Source organism: Chlamydotis macqueenii, chromosome W, assembly GCF_036417535.1.
Source record: "Chlamydotis macqueenii isolate bChlMac1 chromosome W, bChlMac1.mat, whole genome shotgun sequence".
In the NCBI taxonomy this organism is placed as follows: Eukaryota; Metazoa; Chordata; class Aves; order Otidiformes; family Otididae; genus Chlamydotis; species Chlamydotis macqueenii.
Window position 1 is genome coordinate 43,355,394 of NC_141592.1, and position 21,454 is coordinate 43,376,847.

A 21,454-nucleotide genomic window follows, 5' to 3' on the forward strand; every position below is an offset into this window, starting at 1 on the left:
GCGGGGGCAGAGAGGGGGAGACACGAGCCTTGTGGGTCTTGTGGCCCTCACCATCTGGCCTCCTGCCGGGCGGCCGACTGGGCCCGACTCAGCCCAGCCCAGCTGCAAGAAGTGGAGAGGAGATGTGAAGAGAACCCGAGAGGCATCTGCCAGCCTGTTGTGAAGAATTTCTTGTGAGAGGAACGGCTGCAGATGCCAAGGGCAGTGAAGGGGGGGGGGGCTCCTGGCCAAGATTCCCCTGCAGCCTGTGGTGATGACCACGGTGAGGCAGGCTGTCCCCCTGCAGCCCATGGAGGCCCACGGAGGAGCAGAGATCCCCCTGCAGCCAGTGGAGGACCCCACACTGGGGAAGGTGGATGCCTGAAGGAGGCTGTGGCCCATGGAGGGCCCACGCTGGGGCAGCCTATTCTGGAGAGACTGCATCCCATGGAAGAAATGACCCACGCCAGAGCAGTTTTAAGAACTGTAGCCCGTGGGAGGGAACCCGTGCTGGAGCAGAGGAGGAATGTGAGGAGTTCTTCCCTCAAGGAGGAAGGAGTGGCATAAAACAATGTGTGATGAACTGACCATAACCCCCATTCCCTCTTCCCCCCTGTGCTGCTCAGTGTAGGGGGGAAGGAGGTAGAGATAATGTTAAGCCCGGGAACAGGGGAGGGGTGGGGGGAGGTTATCTTGTTCTCTGTCTCATTATCCTGCTTTGGTTTTAGTAGTAAATGAATAGTTTCCCCAAGTCGAGTCTGTTTTGCCTGTAACGGTAACTTTAAGGATCTCTCCCTGTCCTTATCTCAAACCTCGAGCCTTTTCCTTATATTATCTCTCCCTGTTTCCTCAGAGGGTGGGGAGAGTGAGAGAGAGACTGCGTAGCTTGGTCCCGAGCAGAGCTGAACTAGGATACTTTGTCATCATTGGAGTGATTTGTTTGCATGGTAGAGAAGTAGTCTCTCTTCAGCAGGACTGAAGACATGGTCATTATTGCTTTATCCATCTTTTTTGCTTCGTTTTTTCCATAGTCCTGTGATGCTCCTATAACTGTTTTGTACAGTCTCATGCTTTCCTGTCTTTGTTTAGTGTTGTTGGTTTTGGGTTTAGTTGTTCTTTTGGGTTTTTTGGTTGTTTTTTTTTTCAGTTGAACAAAGTACAGTGTATGTAATGTATGGTTTCTTATTCAAGAACACCTTTTATCAAATAATGCTTTTTTAATTTTACTGGGTTTTATATATATAATATATAAACAATATTAAAATTTGCTTGAAGCAGGGGGAGGAAGGCTTATATGACACATTTTCGAAAGAGGGACTTACAAAAGCAGGAATTCTGTTTTGAGTAACAGTATTAAGTATCTAAAAGAGCACAAATGCTCTTCAACAGCAAATACTGAGTATTCTCTTTCTGTGAACATCATATTAACAGCATCTTTATTCTGTAGCTTAATTTGCCTTGCCTTTTTGTTTTACATCTAACGTTCTTCCAATTCTAGTCTTGATAGTATTTATAGTTTTTGTTGATGTTTGGTCTCTTCTTGGAAGCACATTCATTAGTGAAGAAGGGAGGGGAAAAAAAAGTAAATTACACCACAGGATAGAATTAGTTGGAAGAGGACAGCAATGCAAGAGCAGAGTAAAGGGAGGCCATAACATGACAAGGTAGGATAGGGTAAATTGACAAACGTAAGTGAATAGTTAACTGAAAATTAAGTTTTGTACACTGTCTCTTTTTTTCATTATATTTCAGGTATGTTTGGTTTTTCTTGAGTATATTCAGAAAAGGTGAGGGAAAGACAGGAAGATTCTAATTTAGGCTTAAGTGCCTGAAGATTGCCTCCTACCTTCCAGTTTCAAGCAGGTTTTTCTGAAAGAGGGGAAAAAAGGCTGGTTGTGTTGTACCCAAACCCTCTCTTTTAGGCTACTTCAGGTGTCCACAACAGGATGAGTATGGTGTCCTCTTTCACCTTTTGCTGAACTGTTTCAAATAAAAGCATCTTAAGAAAAGGCACCAACCCAGGACTGTACAGGAAGAGAAAGGGGCAAGAAATAAAGCACTTTACCTGTCCTCTTATGTAAGAGGAACTCTGGAGAGCAGAGTTCCTGAGATTATATTTATGTAACAGCATTAGGTAGCAGGTAATTATGACTGTATTCTGAGTCTTTGGTTGAAAGAATATTTGAGTTTTAATGTTCCTTGCATCTTAACACTAGGGATATAATACCAGCATCTCAGTAATTAGTAGTGTCAGTTCAAGTGATTAATCTTATAGAGGTCAGTAGTGCTATTTTGTGCTAATAGGCATTACTAATTGTGACAAAAGTTAGACAAATTATGGACCCTAGCTGGACAGCATCAGATAATACTTAAAGCTCTTTAGCTAGAGGAGAAGTTGCTTGTATACTCTGCCACAGATAATGCAGGGAAAATCAAAGAAGCACATAGGCAAAGCAGGAAAAGAAAATGTGACAAGGATGTTAAAATATGACTACCTCGCAGCTATTATTTAAATGAATTTACATTTTAAATGCCTTTATTATAGAACTTAGATTCTACTTTTAAAATAAAATGATGAAAGGAAACAGACTTGCTATCATGAAAATGTGTTGTATTTTGGAGAGTTTTTGTTTTGGTGGGGGGTTGTCATAGGTCAGCCCCACTTGGGACCAGACTATGCAGTCTCTCTCTCACTCTCCCCACCCTCTGAGGAAACAGGGAGAGATAATATTAAAAAAAAGGCTCGAGGTTTGAGATAAGGACAGGGAGAGATCCTTAAAGTTACCGTTACAGGCAAAACAGACTCGACTTGGGGAAAACTATTCATTTATTGCTAAAACCAAAGCAGGATAATGAGACAGAGAACAAGATAACCTCCCCCCACCCCTCCCCTGTTCCCGGGCTTAACATTATCTCTACCTCCTTCCCCCCTACACTGAGCAGCACAGGGGGGAAGAGGGAATGGGGGTTATGGTCAGTTCATCACACATTGTTTTATGCCACTCCTTCCTCCTTGAGGGAAGAATTCCTCACATTCCTCCCCTGCTCCAGCACGGGTTCCCTCCCATGGGCTGCAGTCCTTTGTGAAACTGCTCCGGCGTGGGTCATCTCTTCCACGGGGTGCAGTCTCTCCAGAACAGGCTGCCCCAGCTGCATGGGCCACAGCCTCCTTCAGGTATCCACCTTCCCCAGTGTGGGGTCCTCCATGGGCTGCAGGGGGATCTTTGCCCCTCCGTGGGCCTCCATGGGCTGCAGAGGGACAGCCTGCTTCACCATGGTCATCACCACAGGCTGCAGGAGAACCTCGGCCAGGAGCAGCATTACTGCTCCCCCTCCTTCTTCACTGACCTTGGCATCTGCAGCCATTCCTCTCACAAGAAATTCTTCACAACCAGCTCAGGCAGATGCCTCTCAGGTTCTCTTCACATCTCATATCCTCTCCACTTCTTGCAGCTGGGCTGGGCTGAGTCGGGCCCAGTCGGCCGCCCAGCAGGAGGCCAGATGGTGAGGCCCACAAGGCTCGTGTCTCCCCCTCTCTGCCCCCACTCAGCTTCTTCATGTCATCTCTTCTTCTCCTTTTTTTCTGTTTTCCCCTTCTTAAATACGTTATCTCAGAGACATTATCAGGGAACATTCTGTCACCAATTGGCTTGGCCTTGGCCAGCAGGGGGTCCACCCTAGGCCCGGCCGAGTCCACTGAACAAAGGGGAGCGACTTCGAACAGCTTCTTACAGAAGCTGCCACCATTGCGCGCCCTCACTAAAAAAAACCAGAACATGATATTAACTGACAATGCTAACCTGCAGTAGTAGGCATGCAGGAATATATACTAAGAATGAACGGCATGGTCTCAGGATGGGATTTCTACATGAAATAGTATATTTTAATGTATGTTGGCAAACCAATGTAAAGTCTACAGAGAGCATCTTCCAGAATATGTAATGAAGAAGCTTCTCACACTCCTAGCCCTCAAGTCAAATAGTTGCGTTTGTAGAGCAGCATATGTCAAATCTGATTTGGTATAAAAGTTTGACACAACTAAGTAGCTAGTCTGTATTACAATTTATAGATATTGTCTCTGGATATTCTCAACATATTCAAGAGCAACTTAAGAGAAATCCACAAAAGCAATATTTGTTTTCAAAATATTTTGCAAGAAAGGCAAGATAGCTTACTGAGAGTACCAAAAGATATAATTGTTGCATCTTTGTACCTGTTAATTTTTCAAACCCCAATAAATACTTATGGAATAAAATAAAAGTATGCTTTGAGAAGATCCACAGGGCAGTGAAGAAGCTACACAGCAATCTCTCTGCCCTGGACTTGAGGAAGGCAGACTTTGGCCTCTTCAGGGATCTGATGGGCAAAGTGCCATGGGACACAGCCCTGGAGGGAAGAGGGGCCCAGGAAAGTTGGTCCATATTCAAGAAGCACCTCCTCCAGGCTCAGCAGCGATGCATCCCGATGAAGTCGGCTAAAAACGCCAGGAAGCCCACGTGGATGAACAAGGAGCTTCTGGATCAACTGAAAATCAAGAAGGAAGCCTACAGAGGGTGGAAGCGGGGACAGGTAGCCTGGGAGGATTACAGAGAGGTTGTGCGAGTGGCCAGGGATCAGGTGAGGCAGGCTAAAGCCCTGACAGAATTGAATCTGGCCAGGGACATCAAGGGAAACAAGCAAGGCTTCTATAGGTACGTTGGGGACAAAAGGAGGTCCAGGGAGAATGTAGGCCCTCTCCGAAAGGAAACGGGTGACCTGGTTACCCGGGACATGGAGAAGGCTGAGGTGCTCAATGACTTCTTTGCCTCAGTCTTCACCGATAAGGGCTCTTGTCTCGCCACCCAAGCTGTGGAAGGCACAAGCAGGGACTGGGAGGATGAAGAACTGCCCACTGTAGCAGAAGAGCAGGTTCGGGAGCATCTGAGGAACCTGAAGGTGCACAAGTCCATGGGACCTGATGAGATCTATCCGCGGGTCCTGAGGGAACTGGCAGATGAAGTTGCCAAGCCACTGGCTATCGTATTTGAGAAGTCGTGGAGGTCTGGTGAGGTCCCCGATGACTGGAAGAGGGGGAACATAACCCCCATTTTTAAAAAGGGGAACAAGGAGGACCCGGGCAACTACAGGCCGGTCAGCCTCACCTCTGTGCCTGGCAAGGTCATGGAGCAGATCCTCCTGGAAACCATGCTAAGGCACATGGAGAGCAAGGAGGTGGTTGGTGACAGCCAACATGGCTTCACCAAGGGCAGATCGTGCCTGACCAATTTGGTGGCCTTCTATGACGGGGTGACAGCATCGGTGGACAAGGGACGAGCAACGGATATCATCTACCTGGACTTTTGCAAGGCATTTGACACTGTCCCGCACAACATCCTTCTCTCTAAACTAGAGAGACATGGCTTTGATGGACGGACCACTTGGTGGATAAGGAATTGGCTGGATGGCCGCACTCAATGGCTGTGGTCAATGACTCAATGTCCAGGTGGAGACCGGTGACAAGTGGCCTTCCTCAGGGGTCCGTGTTGGGCCTGGCCCTGTTCAACATCTTTGTCGGCGACATGGACAGTGGGATAGAGTGCACCCTCAGCAACTTTGCTGATGACACCAAGCTGTGTGGTGCCGTCAACATGCTGGAGGGGAGGGATGCCACCCAGAGGGACCTTGACAGGCTGGAGAGGTGGGCCAACCTCATGAAGTTCAACCAGGCCACGGGCAAGGTCCTGCACACGGGTCGGGGCAATTCCAAGCACAAATATAGGCTGGGCGAAGAATGGATTGAGAGCAGCCCTGAGGAGAAGGACTGGGGAGTGATGGTGGACGAGAAGCTCAACATGAGCAGGCAATGCGCCCTTGCAGCCCAGAAGGCCAACCCCATCCTGGGCTGCATCAAGAGGAGAGTGGCCAGCAGGTCGAGGGAGGAGATTCTGCCCCTCTACTCTGCTCTGGTGAGACCCCACCTGGAGTACTGCATCCAGCTCTGGAGCCCCCAACATCAGAAGGACACGGACCAGTTGGAGAGGGTCCAGAGGAGGCCACGAAGATGATCAGAGGGCTGGAGCACCTCTCCTGTGAGGACAGGCTGAGAGAGTTGGGGCTGTTCAGCCTGGAGAAGAGGAGGCTCCAGGGAGACCTTAGAGCGGCCTTCCAGTACCTCAAGGGGGCCTACAGGGAAGACAGGGAGAAACTCTTCAGTAGGGCCTGTTGTGACAGGACTAGGGGTAATGGTTTCAAAATAGAGAGAGGTAGATTCAGAGTAGACATCAGGAAAAAATGTTTTACACTGAGGGTTGTAGAACACTGGCCCAGGTTGCCACATCCCTGGAAACATTCCAGGCCAGGTTGGATGAGGCTCTGAGCAACCTGATCTGGTTGGAGATGTCCCTGCTCCTTGCAGGAGGGTTGGACTAGATGACCTTTGAAGGTCCCTTCCAACCCCTAACCATTCTATGATTCTATGATTCTATGATTCAGTTATTACTGTGGATGCTATAGATCCAATTCACAGAATTGAAGAATGGTTTAGGTTGGACGGGAGCTCTGCAAGTAATCTGGTCCAACCTCCATGGTCAAACAAGGTCACCTAGAGCCGGTTGCCCAGGACCATGTCCAGATGGCTTTTGAATATCTCCAAGGATGGAAACTCCACCACCTCTCCGGACAACCTGTTCCAGTGCTCAGTCACCCTCACAGTCAAAAAAAAGTGTTTCCTGATGTTCAGAGGGAACCTCCTGTGTTTCAGTTGTTGCCCATTCCCTCTGGTCCTGTCACTGGACACCAATGGAAAGAGCCTGGCTCTGTCCTCTTTGCATCCTCCCTTCAGATCTACATTAATGAGATCCTCCCTGAGCTTTCTCTTCTCTGTCCCAGCTCTCTCAGCTTTTCTTCATAGGAGAGATGCTCCAGTTCCTTCATCACCTTCATGGCCCTTCGTTGGGCTCTCTCCAGTAGTGCCATCAGTCTCTTGTACTGGGGAGCCCAGAACTGGACACAGCACTCCAGGTGTGGCCTCACCAGTGCTGAATAGAGGGGAAGGATCACCTCTCTCGACCTGCTGGCAATACTTTGCCTAATGCATCCCAAGATACCATTAGCCTTCTTTGCAGCAAGAGCACATTGCTGGCTCATGTTCAAAATGCTGTCCACCAGAACCCCAGGGCCTCTTCTGCAAAGCTGCTTGCCAGCTGGGCAGCCCCCCAGCACGTACTGGTGCTTGGGGTTATTCCTTGCCAGGTGCAGGACTTGGCACTTCCCCTTGATGAACTTCATGAGGTTCCTGTCAGCCCATTTCTCCAGCCTGTGGAGGTCCCTCTGGATGGCAGCACCATCCTCTGGTGCAACCAGCCGCTCATCCCAATTTGGTGTTATCAGCAAACATGCTGAGGGTACACTCTGCCCCATCATCCAGATCAGTAATTAAGAGGCTGAACAGGCCTGGACCCAGTATTGACCCCTGGGGTACACTGCTAGTCACTGGCCTCCAGCTAGGCTTTGTGCCACTGATCACCACCATCTGGGCCTGGCCATTCAGCCAGTTTTCAATCCACCTCAGTGTCTGCTCATCCAACCCATACATCAACAGCTTGTCCATGAGGATCTTATGGGAGAGTGTCAACGGTCTTCCTTAAATCAAGTTAGACTATATCCAGTGCTCTCCCCTCGTCTACCAAGCCAGTCACTTTATCACAGACAGTTATCAAGTTGATCAAGCATGACTTCCCCTTGGTGAATCCATGCTGACTACTCCCAATGATCTTCTCTTTCATGTGCCTGTAAATGGTTTCCAGGATTAGCTGCTCCATCACCTTCTGAGAGATCGAGGTGAGGCTGACCAGACTGTAGTTCCCTGGGTCCTCCTTCTTGCAGACAGGAGTGACATGCAAACTACTAACAATGGACGAATAGAAGGCTGAGGTACTCAACAACTTTTTTGCCTCAGTCTTCACTGGTAACCCCTCTTCCCACACCTCTCGAGTGGATGGACCTTAAGGAAGGTACTGGGGGAGCAAAGTTCCTCCCACTGAAAGAGAAGATCAGGTTCGTGACCACCTGAGGAACCTGAACATAGATAAGTCTAAAAGGGACCTGACGAGATGCATCCCAGAGTCCTGAGGGAATTGGCTGATGTAGTTGCCAAGCCACTCTCCATGATATTTGAAAAGTCATGGCAGGCAGGTGAAGTCCCCAGTGACTGGAGAAAGGGAAACATTGCACTCATTTTTAAACAGGGTAGAAAGGAGGATCCTGGGAACTACCGACCTGTCAGCCTCACCTCTGTGCCTAGGAAGAAGTCCTGGTTCTGGCTAGGACAGAGTTAATGTTCACCTGAGCTGGGAGAGGAGCTGGAGCTGGTGGCCCCTGTGGCTGGGGGACACAGCTGGGACAGTTTCCCCAAATTGGCCACAGGGCTGTTCCATACCCTGTGACATCATGCTCAGTGTATACAATGGGAACAGGGGTGAAGTGCAGGTTTTTGCTAATTAGGAGGGAGCTGTGTGTTTGGATCAACTGTGAGCTACTGTACTGTAAATTATGTGCTTAAGTATATTCTGTTATTGTTTTTGTTATCCCTCTCTGTTTTGTCTTCCTTTGTTCTGTTAAACTGTTTTTATCCCAACCCATGAGTTTTGCCTTTCCTTCTTTCCTGATTCTTGTCTCCATCCCAGTGGAGAGGCAGCGAGGGGGGGGAGTGTGCAAGTGACTGCGTGGTATTTTAGCTGCTGAGTGGGGCTAAACCATGGCAGTTCTTTTTGGTGCCTGATGTGGGGCATGAAAGGTTGAGATAACGACAGATCTGACCAGAGCACGTTGAAACAAAATTCGTTATATGGACTTCTTATATTAGTTAAATAGTTGCTGATGTTGTTTTGGTTGGTCATGTGATTGTATTATGTAAATCCTTATATATACTATGTATTCCCTGTGGTGCTATTTATCACCTCGGGGAGAGTGGTGACAATTATCACTTTGCTGTACTGTGTAATATCAACTTATGATATAGAAATATCAATGGCCTTGAGGTTAAGTTGGTATCTGTATGCGGATGATTTTCCCCCCACTCTTTCACCTCCCTTTTCTCCTACAGGCTAGTTACAACAGTCTTTGAGAATTCTGAGTATCTTGGGGATGTTCAAGCCAGCGTGTTCTTACTGCTATGTCTCCTGAATGTGTCCCAGGTCTTGTTCAGGGTTACAAAGCCACTTTTTAGGAATACCACCCAGAGATCTGCCCCAAGGCTGGAGGGGCAGGGGTGGCATGGCATGTAGGAGAACATGGGCAGTGTAAGGGTCGGTCAGAAAATCAGTATTGTCTCAACCTTGTCATCGAGGACTTCCAGGTGGACTATGGACTTGATCTGGCCTAAAAGTCAGGCTCACAACTTGACATGAGTTGCTGTGAGCAGCCTGCCTGAGATGCAGTTGTTTTTTTTTTCCTCCCAGGAACAGAACGGAACTGTTATGGACAAGGCCGACTCTGGCCTAACAACAAAATGTACAACATCCTTGAAACGGCGGACAGAGTGCCACGGAGGTGCCACGGCTCATCCCTGTTGTCAAAACTGGCAGAGATAACCGTGCAGCTGCTATCGAGGAGGATGAATCACAACTGCTGTCTCAAAAACAACGGTGAGAAAGTGCCCTTTAATGGAACTTTGCTCATTATAATGTACAAAAACCACACTTCTATCCTAAGGGCCGAGAGCAGGCGGAGATCCCCAAAGTAAGGAGGAGCAAGGTTTGCCACTTGGCATAAAAGGTCGACCCCTAACAACGAGACCCCCGAAGAGCTCTCCCCACCAAGGATCGACATCGACATCGATCGTGAGGACCAGCGGGACGCTGCCTGGACCTGGGACCATAGGGGCGCCTTGGACCCGCGGTGGTAGCTATTATCTTCTTTTTTCCCTTCCCTATCTTTACTTTTCCTTTTCACTCCCTTTCACCTATCGCGCGCCGCTTTACGGGCAAAATAATAAAGTTTGTGCTGTTTGATTGAAACCAACCCCTTTGGCGTGTTCGCCGTAATTTTGCACTTCGATATCGCATTAAAAGAACCATCACGAGTCCCGAGTGGGCCGTGACATTTTTTAAATTGGCGTAGTCGGCAGGATCCTGAAAGACAGAGAGGTGCAGGTTGTGTGTGGTCTGTAACAGGGGAAGGACGGTTCGGTCCAGCCGCACCTAGCCCTACATCCATTCGGATGAGAGGTGTCTAGAAAGCAAGGGGGCTGATCCGAATTTCCCGCACACCTCACACACCGAGTAGACTTGAACTGAGGTTTGGACTCTGTCTGACGGGAGTTAATAATCAGATCTCTTAGTGCAAAAGGGGGATCTGTCCTCATATGTATGAGGCTGACTACTCAGGGAAGTGAAGGGCGACTGCAGAGAGTCTGCATTTGTGGAAACTTAAGTTTGGCCTCCCTGTAGTAGATTTTGGTCCCTTCAACCACTCGGGGAAGAGAAGGGCGACGCAGGGGAACTGCGTGTGTGGAAACTAAGTTTAGCCTCTCCAAAGTGGGTTTGGTCCCTTTGCAATAAGAATGGCAGGAAAAGTTGATGATCGGTACTCTTTGTTAGTGAGAAATCAAGACTCGCTTTATGAGTTCTTGGCACAGCACGGTGCCCGGCCTTCCACACCTGGGCAAGATTGGGCTCGGGATAATTGGACAAATTTGCAGAGCGTAGTAGATCGAATGACTTCCTTGCAGAAGGAGGCGAGGGTAAAATCTGGCAGAGGCAAAGCCATAGTTTGTGCTGTTCTGGGTGCCAGTCTGGCAGCAGCAGTAGAGGACCGCCTTAAGCGGCGAGAGCAGGAGCAACAGATTATTGAGTCGCTCCAGCGTTTGGTGGAGGCCCTTCAGGGGACAGTATCTACCCTCCAAAAGCAGCTGGAAGAAGAAAAGGAGCAAAACCTTTTGCTAAAATCTATCTTGAGGGAGGAATATCCAAAGAATTCAGAATTGGACAATGAGACAGATCTGAAGCTTGAGGAGAGAGGTATTCAACAGATAAGTCCAATATACCCTCAGAAGAAATTGGAGGAAGTGAGGGATCTCTCTGGCGACCACCCTCGGGTGAGACCTTTGGTTAAAACAGAATTCTTTTATTTGAATGATGAGGATAGCAACCCACAGATAACAACTAAGGAGTCGCTGTATACCGCTACTGAGCTTGCCAAACTGAAGCGGGAGTACGGGCGTCTTGCCAAAGAATCTGAGACGGAGTATGTGTGGCGTGTATCTCTAACCAGGGGAGATCAAATCCAGCTGAGTGAAAAGGAGGCTGAGGGATATTGGGGTCCTGGAGTCTTTTTGACCACAGGAGATAATCGTGCCCCATGGTCCTTAACTCAGCGAGCTGCCTATTGGGCTGGGGGGTTAAACCCTTTGGAGAGAGGGGATCCTCTTGTAATCACTGGCACAGTTGATCAGCTGGTGGAAAGCGTCCAAAAAGCTGCTTGTTTGCAAATGATGAAAGAAAGAAAGTTAACTCCTAGATGTGAATCTCCAATGATGTTGCCGGTGGACCCTGAGAGCATGACTCCCTTGATAAGGGGACTTCCAGAGTCACTTAAACCTTTGGGGATTCAACTTCGAAAGACCATTGAGACACTTGGTCCCTTAGAAAGATTGGAGGGCTTTATGAGAGGCCATGGAAATACAACCAATAGCCCCGTGAATGTGTCTCCCTCTGATCTCAGCCCATCTCGACCCTCATCAGGTGATAAAGCAAAGGTGTGGACTTGGGGGGAGGTAGCACAGGAGCTGATAAATTATGGGAGAAAATATGGTCCAGTAAAACTCCCAGAGGACAGACCAAAAGGAATCCGTCAGATAGAAATCAGGGACTCTCCCCCCCACATCAGTCAACCTAGCCCTCGTTTTAAAACAGCGGGGGGAGCACAGCCCATGACCCGACAACAGTGGTGGCTTTTGGGAATTAAAAAGGGTGTTCCAAGGGATGTAATGGATGGTCTACCCATTGAAAAGCTGAGCAAGGTGGTATCAAAATGGTGTAACCCGAAACAATACCCACCCAAAGGAAAAGAAATCTCACCCATCACACCCACAGCCCCACCTTTGGAAGACACAGGCAACAGAAACAGTGAGGTTTTTCCCCAGACGCAGGAAAACTAGAACCTCCATTCCCCATTGGTGAGCGAGGGAATGGAGGATGGATTTATATCCGACAGCTCACCAAGACTAGCAGGGGAGATTTGCTAATTACGGCTATTGTGGGTCCAAAACGTGGACTGGTGACCTTTTTGATTGATACCGGTGCCCATGTCTCCGCTTTGACTAAAGAAGATGCACAAAGGTGTGGTGTCTCTCCCTCGAGAAGACGTTTTTGTGTCCTGAATGCTTTAGGGTCAACAGAAGCCATGAGCGTTGCTCAGGTAAAGCTAACGTTGCCGGGAGAGGAAAACACTGTCACTGTTACAATGGTGATCGGGAATATTCCTACTAATTTATTAGGAATGGATGTCCTTAAAGGGAAAGGTTGGAAAGACCCAGAAGGGTTGTGGTGGACTTTTGGGACCCCGCAATTACATATTAGGTTACTCCAAACTGCACCCTCTCTGCCGTTCAGCAAAGTAACTAACGTCAAACAATATCCCCTTCCCCTGGGAGCAAAAGAAGGTATCAGACCTGTTTTGCAGGAACTGCGGGAGCAAGGGGTTGTGATAAATACACATTCTCCTTTTAACTCTCCGGTGTGGCCAGTGCGAAAACCTAATGGAAAGTGGCGACTCACAGTGGATTTTAGGAGATTGAACGCCAACACCGAACCTTTGACTGCCGCAGTGCCCAATTTGGCGGAATTGGTAATAATAATTCAGGAGAAAGCTCACCCAATTATGGCAACTATAGATGTTAAAGACATGTTTTTTATGGTACCTTTGCAACCAGAGGACAGAGACCGTTTTGCCTTTACGTGGGAAGGGCAACAATATACTTTCACCCGGCTACCCCAGGGGTATAAGCACTCTCCTACATTGGCTCATCATGCTTTAGCCCAAGAATTGGAAAAAATACCAAAACCTGAATCTGTAGATGTTTACCAATATATTGATGACATCCTTGTGGGGGGGAAAGAAATAAAGGAGGTGGAAACAACCCACCAGAATATAATTTCTCACTTGGAGAATTTGGGTTTGCAAATCCCTCCCGAAAAGGTCCAAAAGCCATTGCAAGAAGTAAAGTTTTTGGGAATTTGGTGGAAAGGGGGAATGACGTGTATCCCACCGGACACCCTCACTTCTTTAGATCAGATTAAAATGCCTGAGTCAAAAAAGGATTTACAACATGCTTTAGGACTACTGGTGTTCTGGAGAAAACATATTCCGGACTTCTCCATTATTGCTAGACCTCTTTATGATTTGCTGAGGAAAGGGGTCAAATGGGAATGGACCCCATCTCAGGAAGAAGCTATGCAATTGTTAATTTCTGAAGCAACGGCTCACCAGGCTCTCGGTCCTATCCACCCTACAGACCCTTTTCAGGTGGAATGGGGATTTGCCATATCAGGATTATCAGTACACATATGGCAACGGGGCCCTGAGGGTCCAACTCGGCCTGTAGGATTTTATTCTCGCAACTTTAAAGATGCCGAGAGGAGATACACTGCTTGGGAGAAAGGGTTGTTTGTGGTTAGCCTGGCTCTCATAGAAGTAGAGAAAATTGCATGCCAACAACCAATTGTACTGAGAGGCCCGTTTAAAGTGATAAAGGCAGTTACCAGTGGGACCCCTCCCCCTGACGGGGTGGCCCAGAAAGCCTCAGTACGAAAATGGTATGCCCAGATTGAACACTACTGTAACATTTTCTCAGTGACTGAAGGAGCTTTAAAACACCTGGCTATACAAGAAACAGAAAGCTCGGATGGCAGCCAAGATAATCCTGCCTCTGTCATCCAAGCAGCTCCTCCTTTCTCCCCTGACCAAGCAGTGAGTGCCTGGTTTACCGATGCTTCTGCAAAGAGAGAAGGGAAAGTATGGAAATATCGAGCAGTAGCACTCCATACCTCCTCTGATGAACAAATTATTACAGAGGGAGTGGGCAGCGCCCAAGTAGGAGAGTTAATTGCAGTGTGGAGTGTTTTCCAGCGTGAAGCTCAAGCCACTTCTCCTGTCCACATTTATACTGATTCCTATGCTGTGTTTAAGGGTTGTACTGAATGGCTGCCTTTTTGGGAGCAAAATGAATGGGAGGTTAACAGAATCCCAGTGTGGCAAAAGGAAAAATGGCAAGATATCTTAAACATTGCTAAACAGGGGAACTTTGCCGTGGGATGGGTAGCTTCTCATCAGGCAGATGGGGGCTCAGCGGGTAAATGGAATAACAGAGCGGATGAGTTAGCAAGGCTAGCCCCTGTACAAAAGGACCAAGTCACGGAAGATTGGGAACGCCTGCTAGAATGGTTGCATGTAAAGCGTAAACACACAGGAGCTAAGGATCTGTATCGTGAAGCCCTTGCTCGAGGCTGGCCTGTCACCAGAGCAACATGCGAAACTTGCATATCTGCCTGTGAGCAATGTCGCAGGCAACTGGAAAGACACCCTTTAGAAGATGATCCCCTGCATCTAAGAGAGGGTAAAGGTTTGTGGGATGCGTGGCAGGTAGATTATATTGGACCCTTTAAGAAATCAGGAGGGAAACATTTTGTGTTGGTGGGAGTGGAAATAACATCAGGACTAGTCCAAGCAGAAGCCTTTCACAGGGCTACTGGAGAAAGCACTGTGAAAGCATTGCGACAATGGTTTGGAACTTTTCCAAAACCACAAGAAATACAGTCTGATAACGGTTCCCACTTCACTGCCAGAATAGTACAGGATTGGGCACGAAGTGAAGGGATTAAATGGATTTTTCACACTCCTTATTACCCACAAGCTAATGGTGTTGTAGAAAGAACCAATGGTTTGCTAAAACGACTTTTGAAACCACAGGAAGGCAATTGGGATGCTCGCCTGTGGAAAGCTGTCAAAAGTGTAAATGACAGATGGGGGGTAAATGGATGCCCTAAAATCACTGCCTTCTGTCCAAAAGCCCCTACTTTAATCCCCTCTTTAAAAGGACCGAATGACTCTAAAAATCCAGCTCACTTCCCAGGACAACCTGTTTTGGTGGAGCTTCCCACTGTGGGAACAGTACCATTGGTCCTAAAAACCCCACTAAATGCATATGCGTGGATAGCCTCTGATGCCCTGGGAAAGGAACATCGGATAAATACCCGTTGGATAGTTCCATCATTTTAACTGTGCCTCAAGGAGGCAAGCTCTGTTATTTTATCTTGCAGAAGAACTCCGAGGGACAACAGTGAGTGGGAAAAGCTGCACATGGATGATAATTTGGAAGCATAAATTCTAAAAATGACCAATTTTTTAATTGGACTTGTGATTGGGCTTACAATATTTTTCTGCATCTTACCACTAACCTGTAATCAAAAGAACACCGAATGGCCATGGTCTCACGCCTACCTTAGGTTTACAGGAAGCATGGGACCACCTTTTAAACGGTTGGACTTAAACTTGGCCACTGTGGTTAAGCATGAAATGGAAATGTACTCAGAGCATGAGTGGGGCTGGGACAGAGACAGCAGGGCTCCCCTCTTGATGGGAACAATTGGAGAAAAAATTCAAATAGGTTGCCGAATGGTCAATGGATCTATCCATGAAAAAGCAACCCAAATTATTGTAAGAAGAACTAATGAATCTGTACTCACAAAGAGTCTCTGTGTCCTTGAAAAGGAAAAATTGGAATGCTGGAGTAATTTTACACTAACCCAACCTGTCTTTGTAATCTGTCTCTGGAACATCCAGAAAGGTGACGTGGCACTCACATTCAAATTTAAAATGGCCATTATTGAGCCAACAACAACAACTACTCCCAGCCCCAACATGACAACAAACACAGCACCACTTACCACTGAACCAGTTATTGTACTGAACCCGAAAATCTTTGGGATTGGACCATATGTAATCAGAAATATGGGCCAGCAACAGATGTTATTCAATCCATCATGGTCCCTCAAACAAGTTGAATTGTCAATGCAAAATAATGCTTCAGAAATTCAGCCAGCTTGCTCACCTTTCCTAAAAACCTCTTATGAGGGATGGACAACCTGGCTGCAAAAACGGACCCCTTCCGAAAAACGAATAAAGAGAGACCTAACTGGTGTTCTGGGAACAGGATTGGGAGTTCTAAATAGTATTGATTCAGAGGTATTGATGAACAAATTGGCTACCACAACTAGTGACCTGACTAAATTGCAACGTCCTTTACGATCTTCCCTATTGGCTTTGGGAACTAATCAATGGATGTTATCGAATATATAACCAAAATGGGAGAAGGTGAATGAAAAAGACCGTGAATTGGTTATAGATGCACTCAGTGTGGTCCAAAACAACCTCTCCCTGGCTCTCAGTTGTATCCAAGCTCAACTGTGGATGCAATCAGTAGCCGCATCAATTATAAGAGAAGGTGAAGAAGGCACTTTCCCCACTGAAATTCGGAAAATAGTTTGGGACAGTGCCACTGACTTTGAAAGGAAATTCCAGTCCTGGTGGTATCTGGTTAATTTTACCTATAACCCCATCAACAGCGTGGCCACAGCTTTTGTGTTAACCATACACAATGCTTCGGTAGATACAATATACCCAATCATTGCGCTAGGACTGAACCACAATGGAACTGTACTCTATCCTCTAGAGCATAGAGTATGGGCCCGGAAAAACGGGGATAAATGGCAAAGTATTGATGTTGATGCATGTATTGTGCGGGAACAAGGATTCATTTGTGAAAGCAATACCATCAGAGCCCAAGACATTTGTCTTGACACTGAACATTTGCCATTTCGAGATTCGTCCTGACAAAAACCCTGAGACAATACTTGTATATATTGGCAAAGGTTGTGCATGCTTACGGACTGTTTGCAATTCCATAGCTGTAAGTGATGTAGTTGTAGATACTAGGAACCACTCACATTTTTGTGTTTGTAATTTTACTAAAATCACTGGATGTGACTTTTCTTACTTAGCACCGGTGACCTCTCACAAACTCTTGCAATCTAATTACACACTGATTCATGAACTGCTACCTGAACCAATTGGAATGAATCTCACTTTGGTAAAAAAAAAATATTACAACACCAGGATTTGATCAAGATCCTGGGAGAGATCAGGGAAAATGGACAAAAAACCTTAGTAACAGTTCATCATGATGTGGATGAAATACACCGTGTTTTGGAAAGGGTAGAAAAAGATTCAGAACATAGATGGTGGGACACAGTTTTTGGGTGGCCACCTACTGCAACAGGCATCTTGAACAAATTGTGTCACCCCATTATTGTTCTCTTAATACTGGTCTTAATAAGTTTTGTTTTATCAGCAATACTGTATGTCAAAATTTGGAAAATGATGAATCAGTTGACACATTTGACTTCTGTACTTAATGCACACAGTCTGCTAAATGTTCCAACCTACATAGATATTCCAAAATCTGCTAGTGCAAGGCAGATTGCCTAGAGAAAAATGATATAGAATTAGAAGATTTTTAGTGTATGTTAGAAAAACACCTTAACTTTTTGCAAATTGTACAGTAATTATGCTGCTGTTACTTTTCTCTTTCTCTCTTCTTTCCTGTCTCCCTTTGAGGGTTATGCTACCACCATGCGGTCCTGACGACAATGTTGAGCCACGGGGTGGTGTAAGGGTCGGTCAGAAAATCAGTATTGTCTCAACCTTGTCATCGAGGACTTCCAGGTGGACTATGGACTTGATCTGGCCTAAAAGTCAGGCTCACAACTTGACATGAGTTGCTGTGAGCAGCCTGCCTGAGATGCAGTTGTTTTTTTTTTCCTCCCGGGAACAGAACGGAACTGTTATGGACAAGGCCGACTCTGGCCTAACAACAAAATGTACAACATCCTTGAAACGGCGGACAGAGTGCCACGGAGGTGCCACGGCTCATCCCTGTTGTCAAAACTGGCAGAGATAACCGTGCAGCTGCTATCGAGGAGGATGAATCACAACTGCTGTCTCAAAAACAACGGTGAGAAAGTGCCCTTTAATGGAACTTTGCTCATTATAATGTACAAAAAACACACTTCTATCCTAAGGGCCGAGAGCAGGCGGAGATCCCCAAAGTAAGGAGGAGCAAGGTTTGCCACTTGGCATAAAAGGTCGACCCCTAACAACAAGACCCCCGAAGAGCTCTCCCCACCAAGGATCGACATCGACATCGATCGTGAGGACCAGCGGGACGCTGCCTGGACCTGGGACCATAGGGGCGCCTTGGACCCGCGGTGGTAGCTATTATCTTCTTTTTTCCCTTCCCTATCTTTACTTTTCCTTTTCACTCCCTTTCACCTATCGCGCGCCGCCTTACGGGCAAAATAATAAAGTTTGTGCTGTTTGATTGAAACCAACCCCTTTGGCGTGTTCGCCGTAATTTTGCACTTCAAGATCGCATTAAAAGAACCATCACGAGTCCCGAGTGGGCCGTGACAGGCAGGTACCCTAGAAAACTTCTCACCTCCTGTGGTTTGGAATTTTAGTCCTGAACAACTACAGTACCCTGATGAAGTGACAGAATATTTGAAGGGAAAATGCTGTGGCTGTTCCGAAGAGGCACAACTTACTGCACTGTGCTGGGCCCTGGCCAGTATCTACCAAACTGCTCAATGTTACACAGCCCCCTCAAGGGAAAGAGAGGGCAAACAGACCAATAGGCACTGTGGCTACTTCAACCTTGGCAACAGGCACTGCAACTCATGCTGGTATCAGTTGCCCCTGTACACAAGAAGAAAACTTGGAAGTGGAAGTCAGCTCGCTTAATAAGGGACGGAGGAACTTTTCCAAGGAGGGAGCAGGAGGAAGCAGCATACTGCCCTGTCAGCGAGGAGGCAGACTATTCTGAAGCAGGGCCATCACGAAGACAGGAGGAGGAAGAGGAAGAATTTCCCAATTCCCCCCCAGGAAGAACTCGGCAGGAGGGCCCCTCCTCTTCCTCAGAGGAAGAACTCATAAATGAGACAGTAACCACCTGATCTCTGTCCCTGAGTGAGACATGCGAAGAAATTCGCTGTGAGACATGCAAAAAGATTTCAGCCGTTGTCTGGGTGAGCACATTGTCAGCTGGCTGCTGCGGTGCTGGGATAATGGGGCCAGTAGCCTGGAATTAGAGGGCAGAGAAGCCAGGCAGCTGGGATCCCTTTCTAGAGAAGGGGGCATTGACAAAGCAATGGGAAAAGGGACACCAGCCCTCAGCCTCTGGAGGCAACTCCTGTCAGGTGTGAAGGAAAGGTGTCCTTTCAAGGAGGATGTAATATGTCACCCAGGCAAGTGGGCCACCATGGAGAGGGGCATCCAGTACTCGAGGGAGTTAGTTGTGCTGGAGGTCATAGATGATGATCTGGACAATGAGCAGTTATCTCAGCATCCAGATGGAGTCAAGTGCACACGACAAATGTGGCGGAAGTTTGTTTGAAGCGCACCATCGTCAGATGCCAACTCATTGTCAGAAATGACCTGGAAAGACGGAGAGGAACAAACAGTGGATGAACTGGCTGGCCAACTCTGACAGTATGAAGAAAGTCTGTCATCCTCCCTACAGGCCTGCGTCTCGGCTGTGGAGAAACTGTCCCAGGAGTTCCAGCAATTCAAAGAGGATATGTCCCATTCCCCACCAGTATGGGCCAATATTTCAGCCATTAGGAGTAAACGTTTCCCTGCTCAAGAGAGACGGTACATGCAACGAGGTGACCTGTGGTTTACCTTGCATGACCAAGGAGAGGACATGAGGAAGTGGGATGGAAAGCCTACCTCGGCCCTAGAGGCACACGTATGTGAGTTGCAAGGTAAAACAATTGCAAATGGAGGTTCTCCCAGGAAAATTGCTGCTCCAGTCTCCAATGGACAGTTCCCCAGACAGGGTAAAGGGTTGGCCTTACTTCTGATCCTCTCGAAGGGACTTTTGATTTATATTCACAAGAAGTGAGAAGCAAATACTATGGACAGGACTAGAGGGGCCCTGCCTCCAGCCAGGCAGAGGAGAGGGACAACAGTTGACTGGACTGTGTGGATACGATGGCCTGGCACGTCAGACCCACGAGAGTAGAAGGCTCTAGCAGACACTGGTGCACAGTGTATCTACCCTAATGCCATCAAGCTATAGAGGGGTGTTGTGGTTTTGTTTAGTGAGAGGGGGCCTAAGGTGGTAGCTTCTGTAGGAAGAAGTTGCTCCCCTTTGTCCAGTGGACTCGGACGGGCCTAGGGCGGACCCGCTGCTGGCCAGGGCCGAGCCGATTGGTAGCAGAATGTTCCCTGATAACGCCTCTGCAATAACGTATTTAAGAAGGGGAAAACAAAACAAAACAAAACAAAACAAACAAAAAAAACAACAGAGAGAAAAGAGAAGATGTGAAGAAGCTGAACGGGGGCAGAGAGGGGGAGGCACAGGCCTCGTGGGCCTTGCAGGCCCCACCCTTTGGCCTCTTGCCAGCAGGCCAACTGGGCCCGACTCGGCCCGACCTGGCTGCAAGAAGTGGAGAGGAGATGAGATGGATGTGAAGAGATTCTGAGAGGCGTCTGCCAGCCTGTTGTGAAGAACTTTTCTTGTGAGAGGAACAGCTGCAGATGCCAAGGGCAGTTCAGAAGGAGGGGGAGGAGTAATGCTGCTCCTGGCCAAGATTCCCCTGCAGCCTGTGGTGATGACCATGGTGGTCACAGGTTGTCCCCCTGCAGCCCATGGAGGCCCACGGAGGAGCAGAGATCCACCTGCAGCCCGTGAAGGACCCCACACCGGGGGAGGTGGATGCCTGAAGGCGGCTGTGGCCTGTGGAGGGCCCACTGGGGCAGCCGTTCTGGAGGGACTGCACCCCGTGGAAGAGATGACCCACGCCAGAGCAGTTCCACAAAGGACTGTGGCATAGGGGTGGGACCCCACAACGGAGCAGGGGAGGAATGTGAGGAGTTCTTCCCCTGACTATGAAGCAGTGGTGTAAAACAACATGTGATGGACTGACCATAACCCCCATTCCCTCTTCCCCCCCGTGTCACTGGGGGGGGGAAGGCAGAGATAATGTTAAGCCCGGGAAGAGGGAGGGGAGGTTATCTTGTTCTCTGTCTCATTATCCTGCTAGTTTTAGTAATAAATGAATAGTTTTCCCCAAGTTGAGTCTGTTTTGCCTGAAATGGTGACTTTAAGGATTTTCTCCCTGTCATTTTCTCCAACCTCGAGCCGTTTTTCTTATATTATCTCTCCCTATTCTCTCGGAGGGTGGGGGGAGTGAGAGAGAGACTGTGTAGTCTGGTCCCAATCGGGGCTGAACTACGACAGATGTGTACCTCAAGGAGATCTGATTTGAGGTGAAAATAGCAAATTGAACTGTATGGTGTTAACTACTATATAGTACTGTATGCCATTACTTCTCTAGCTGTTATATGTCATATCAAAAGTATTATAGTAAGAATCACC

General features: G+C 47.7%; 3 protein-coding genes across 3 annotated transcripts in view; 2 read left to right on the forward strand and 1 right to left on the reverse strand.

Annotated features, from left to right (window-relative positions):
• The window catches only part of LOC147596714 (ATP-dependent chromatin remodeler CHD1-like), an 84,535-nt gene extending 77,290 nt beyond the window's left edge, over positions 1 to 7,245 (reverse strand). The window contains exon 1 of the mRNA XM_086769619.1: positions 7,184 to 7,245. Coding sequence (XP_086625745.1) covers positions 7,184 to 7,245 — 62 coding nt within the window. The remainder of the gene's footprint in view (positions 1 to 7,183) is intronic.
• A 3,274-nt stretch (positions 7,246 to 10,519) lies between these two features.
• Positions 10,520 to 15,299, forward strand: LOC147596717 (uncharacterized). Its single transcript, XM_086769620.1, has 2 exons — positions 10,520 to 11,980; positions 15,276 to 15,299. Exons 1-2 carry the CDS (start codon positions 10,520 to 10,522, stop codon positions 15,297 to 15,299), a joined length of 1,485 nt encoding a protein of 494 aa, XP_086625746.1.
• A 577-nt stretch (positions 15,300 to 15,876) lies between these two features.
• Positions 15,877 to 17,502, forward strand: LOC147596718 (uncharacterized). The gene is given in 3 exon segments (XM_086769621.1): positions 15,877 to 16,817; positions 16,819 to 17,107; positions 17,110 to 17,502. Coding segments are annotated over 3 exon segments (1,623 nt in total).
• The last annotated feature ends 3,952 nt before the right edge of the window (positions 17,503 to 21,454 follow it).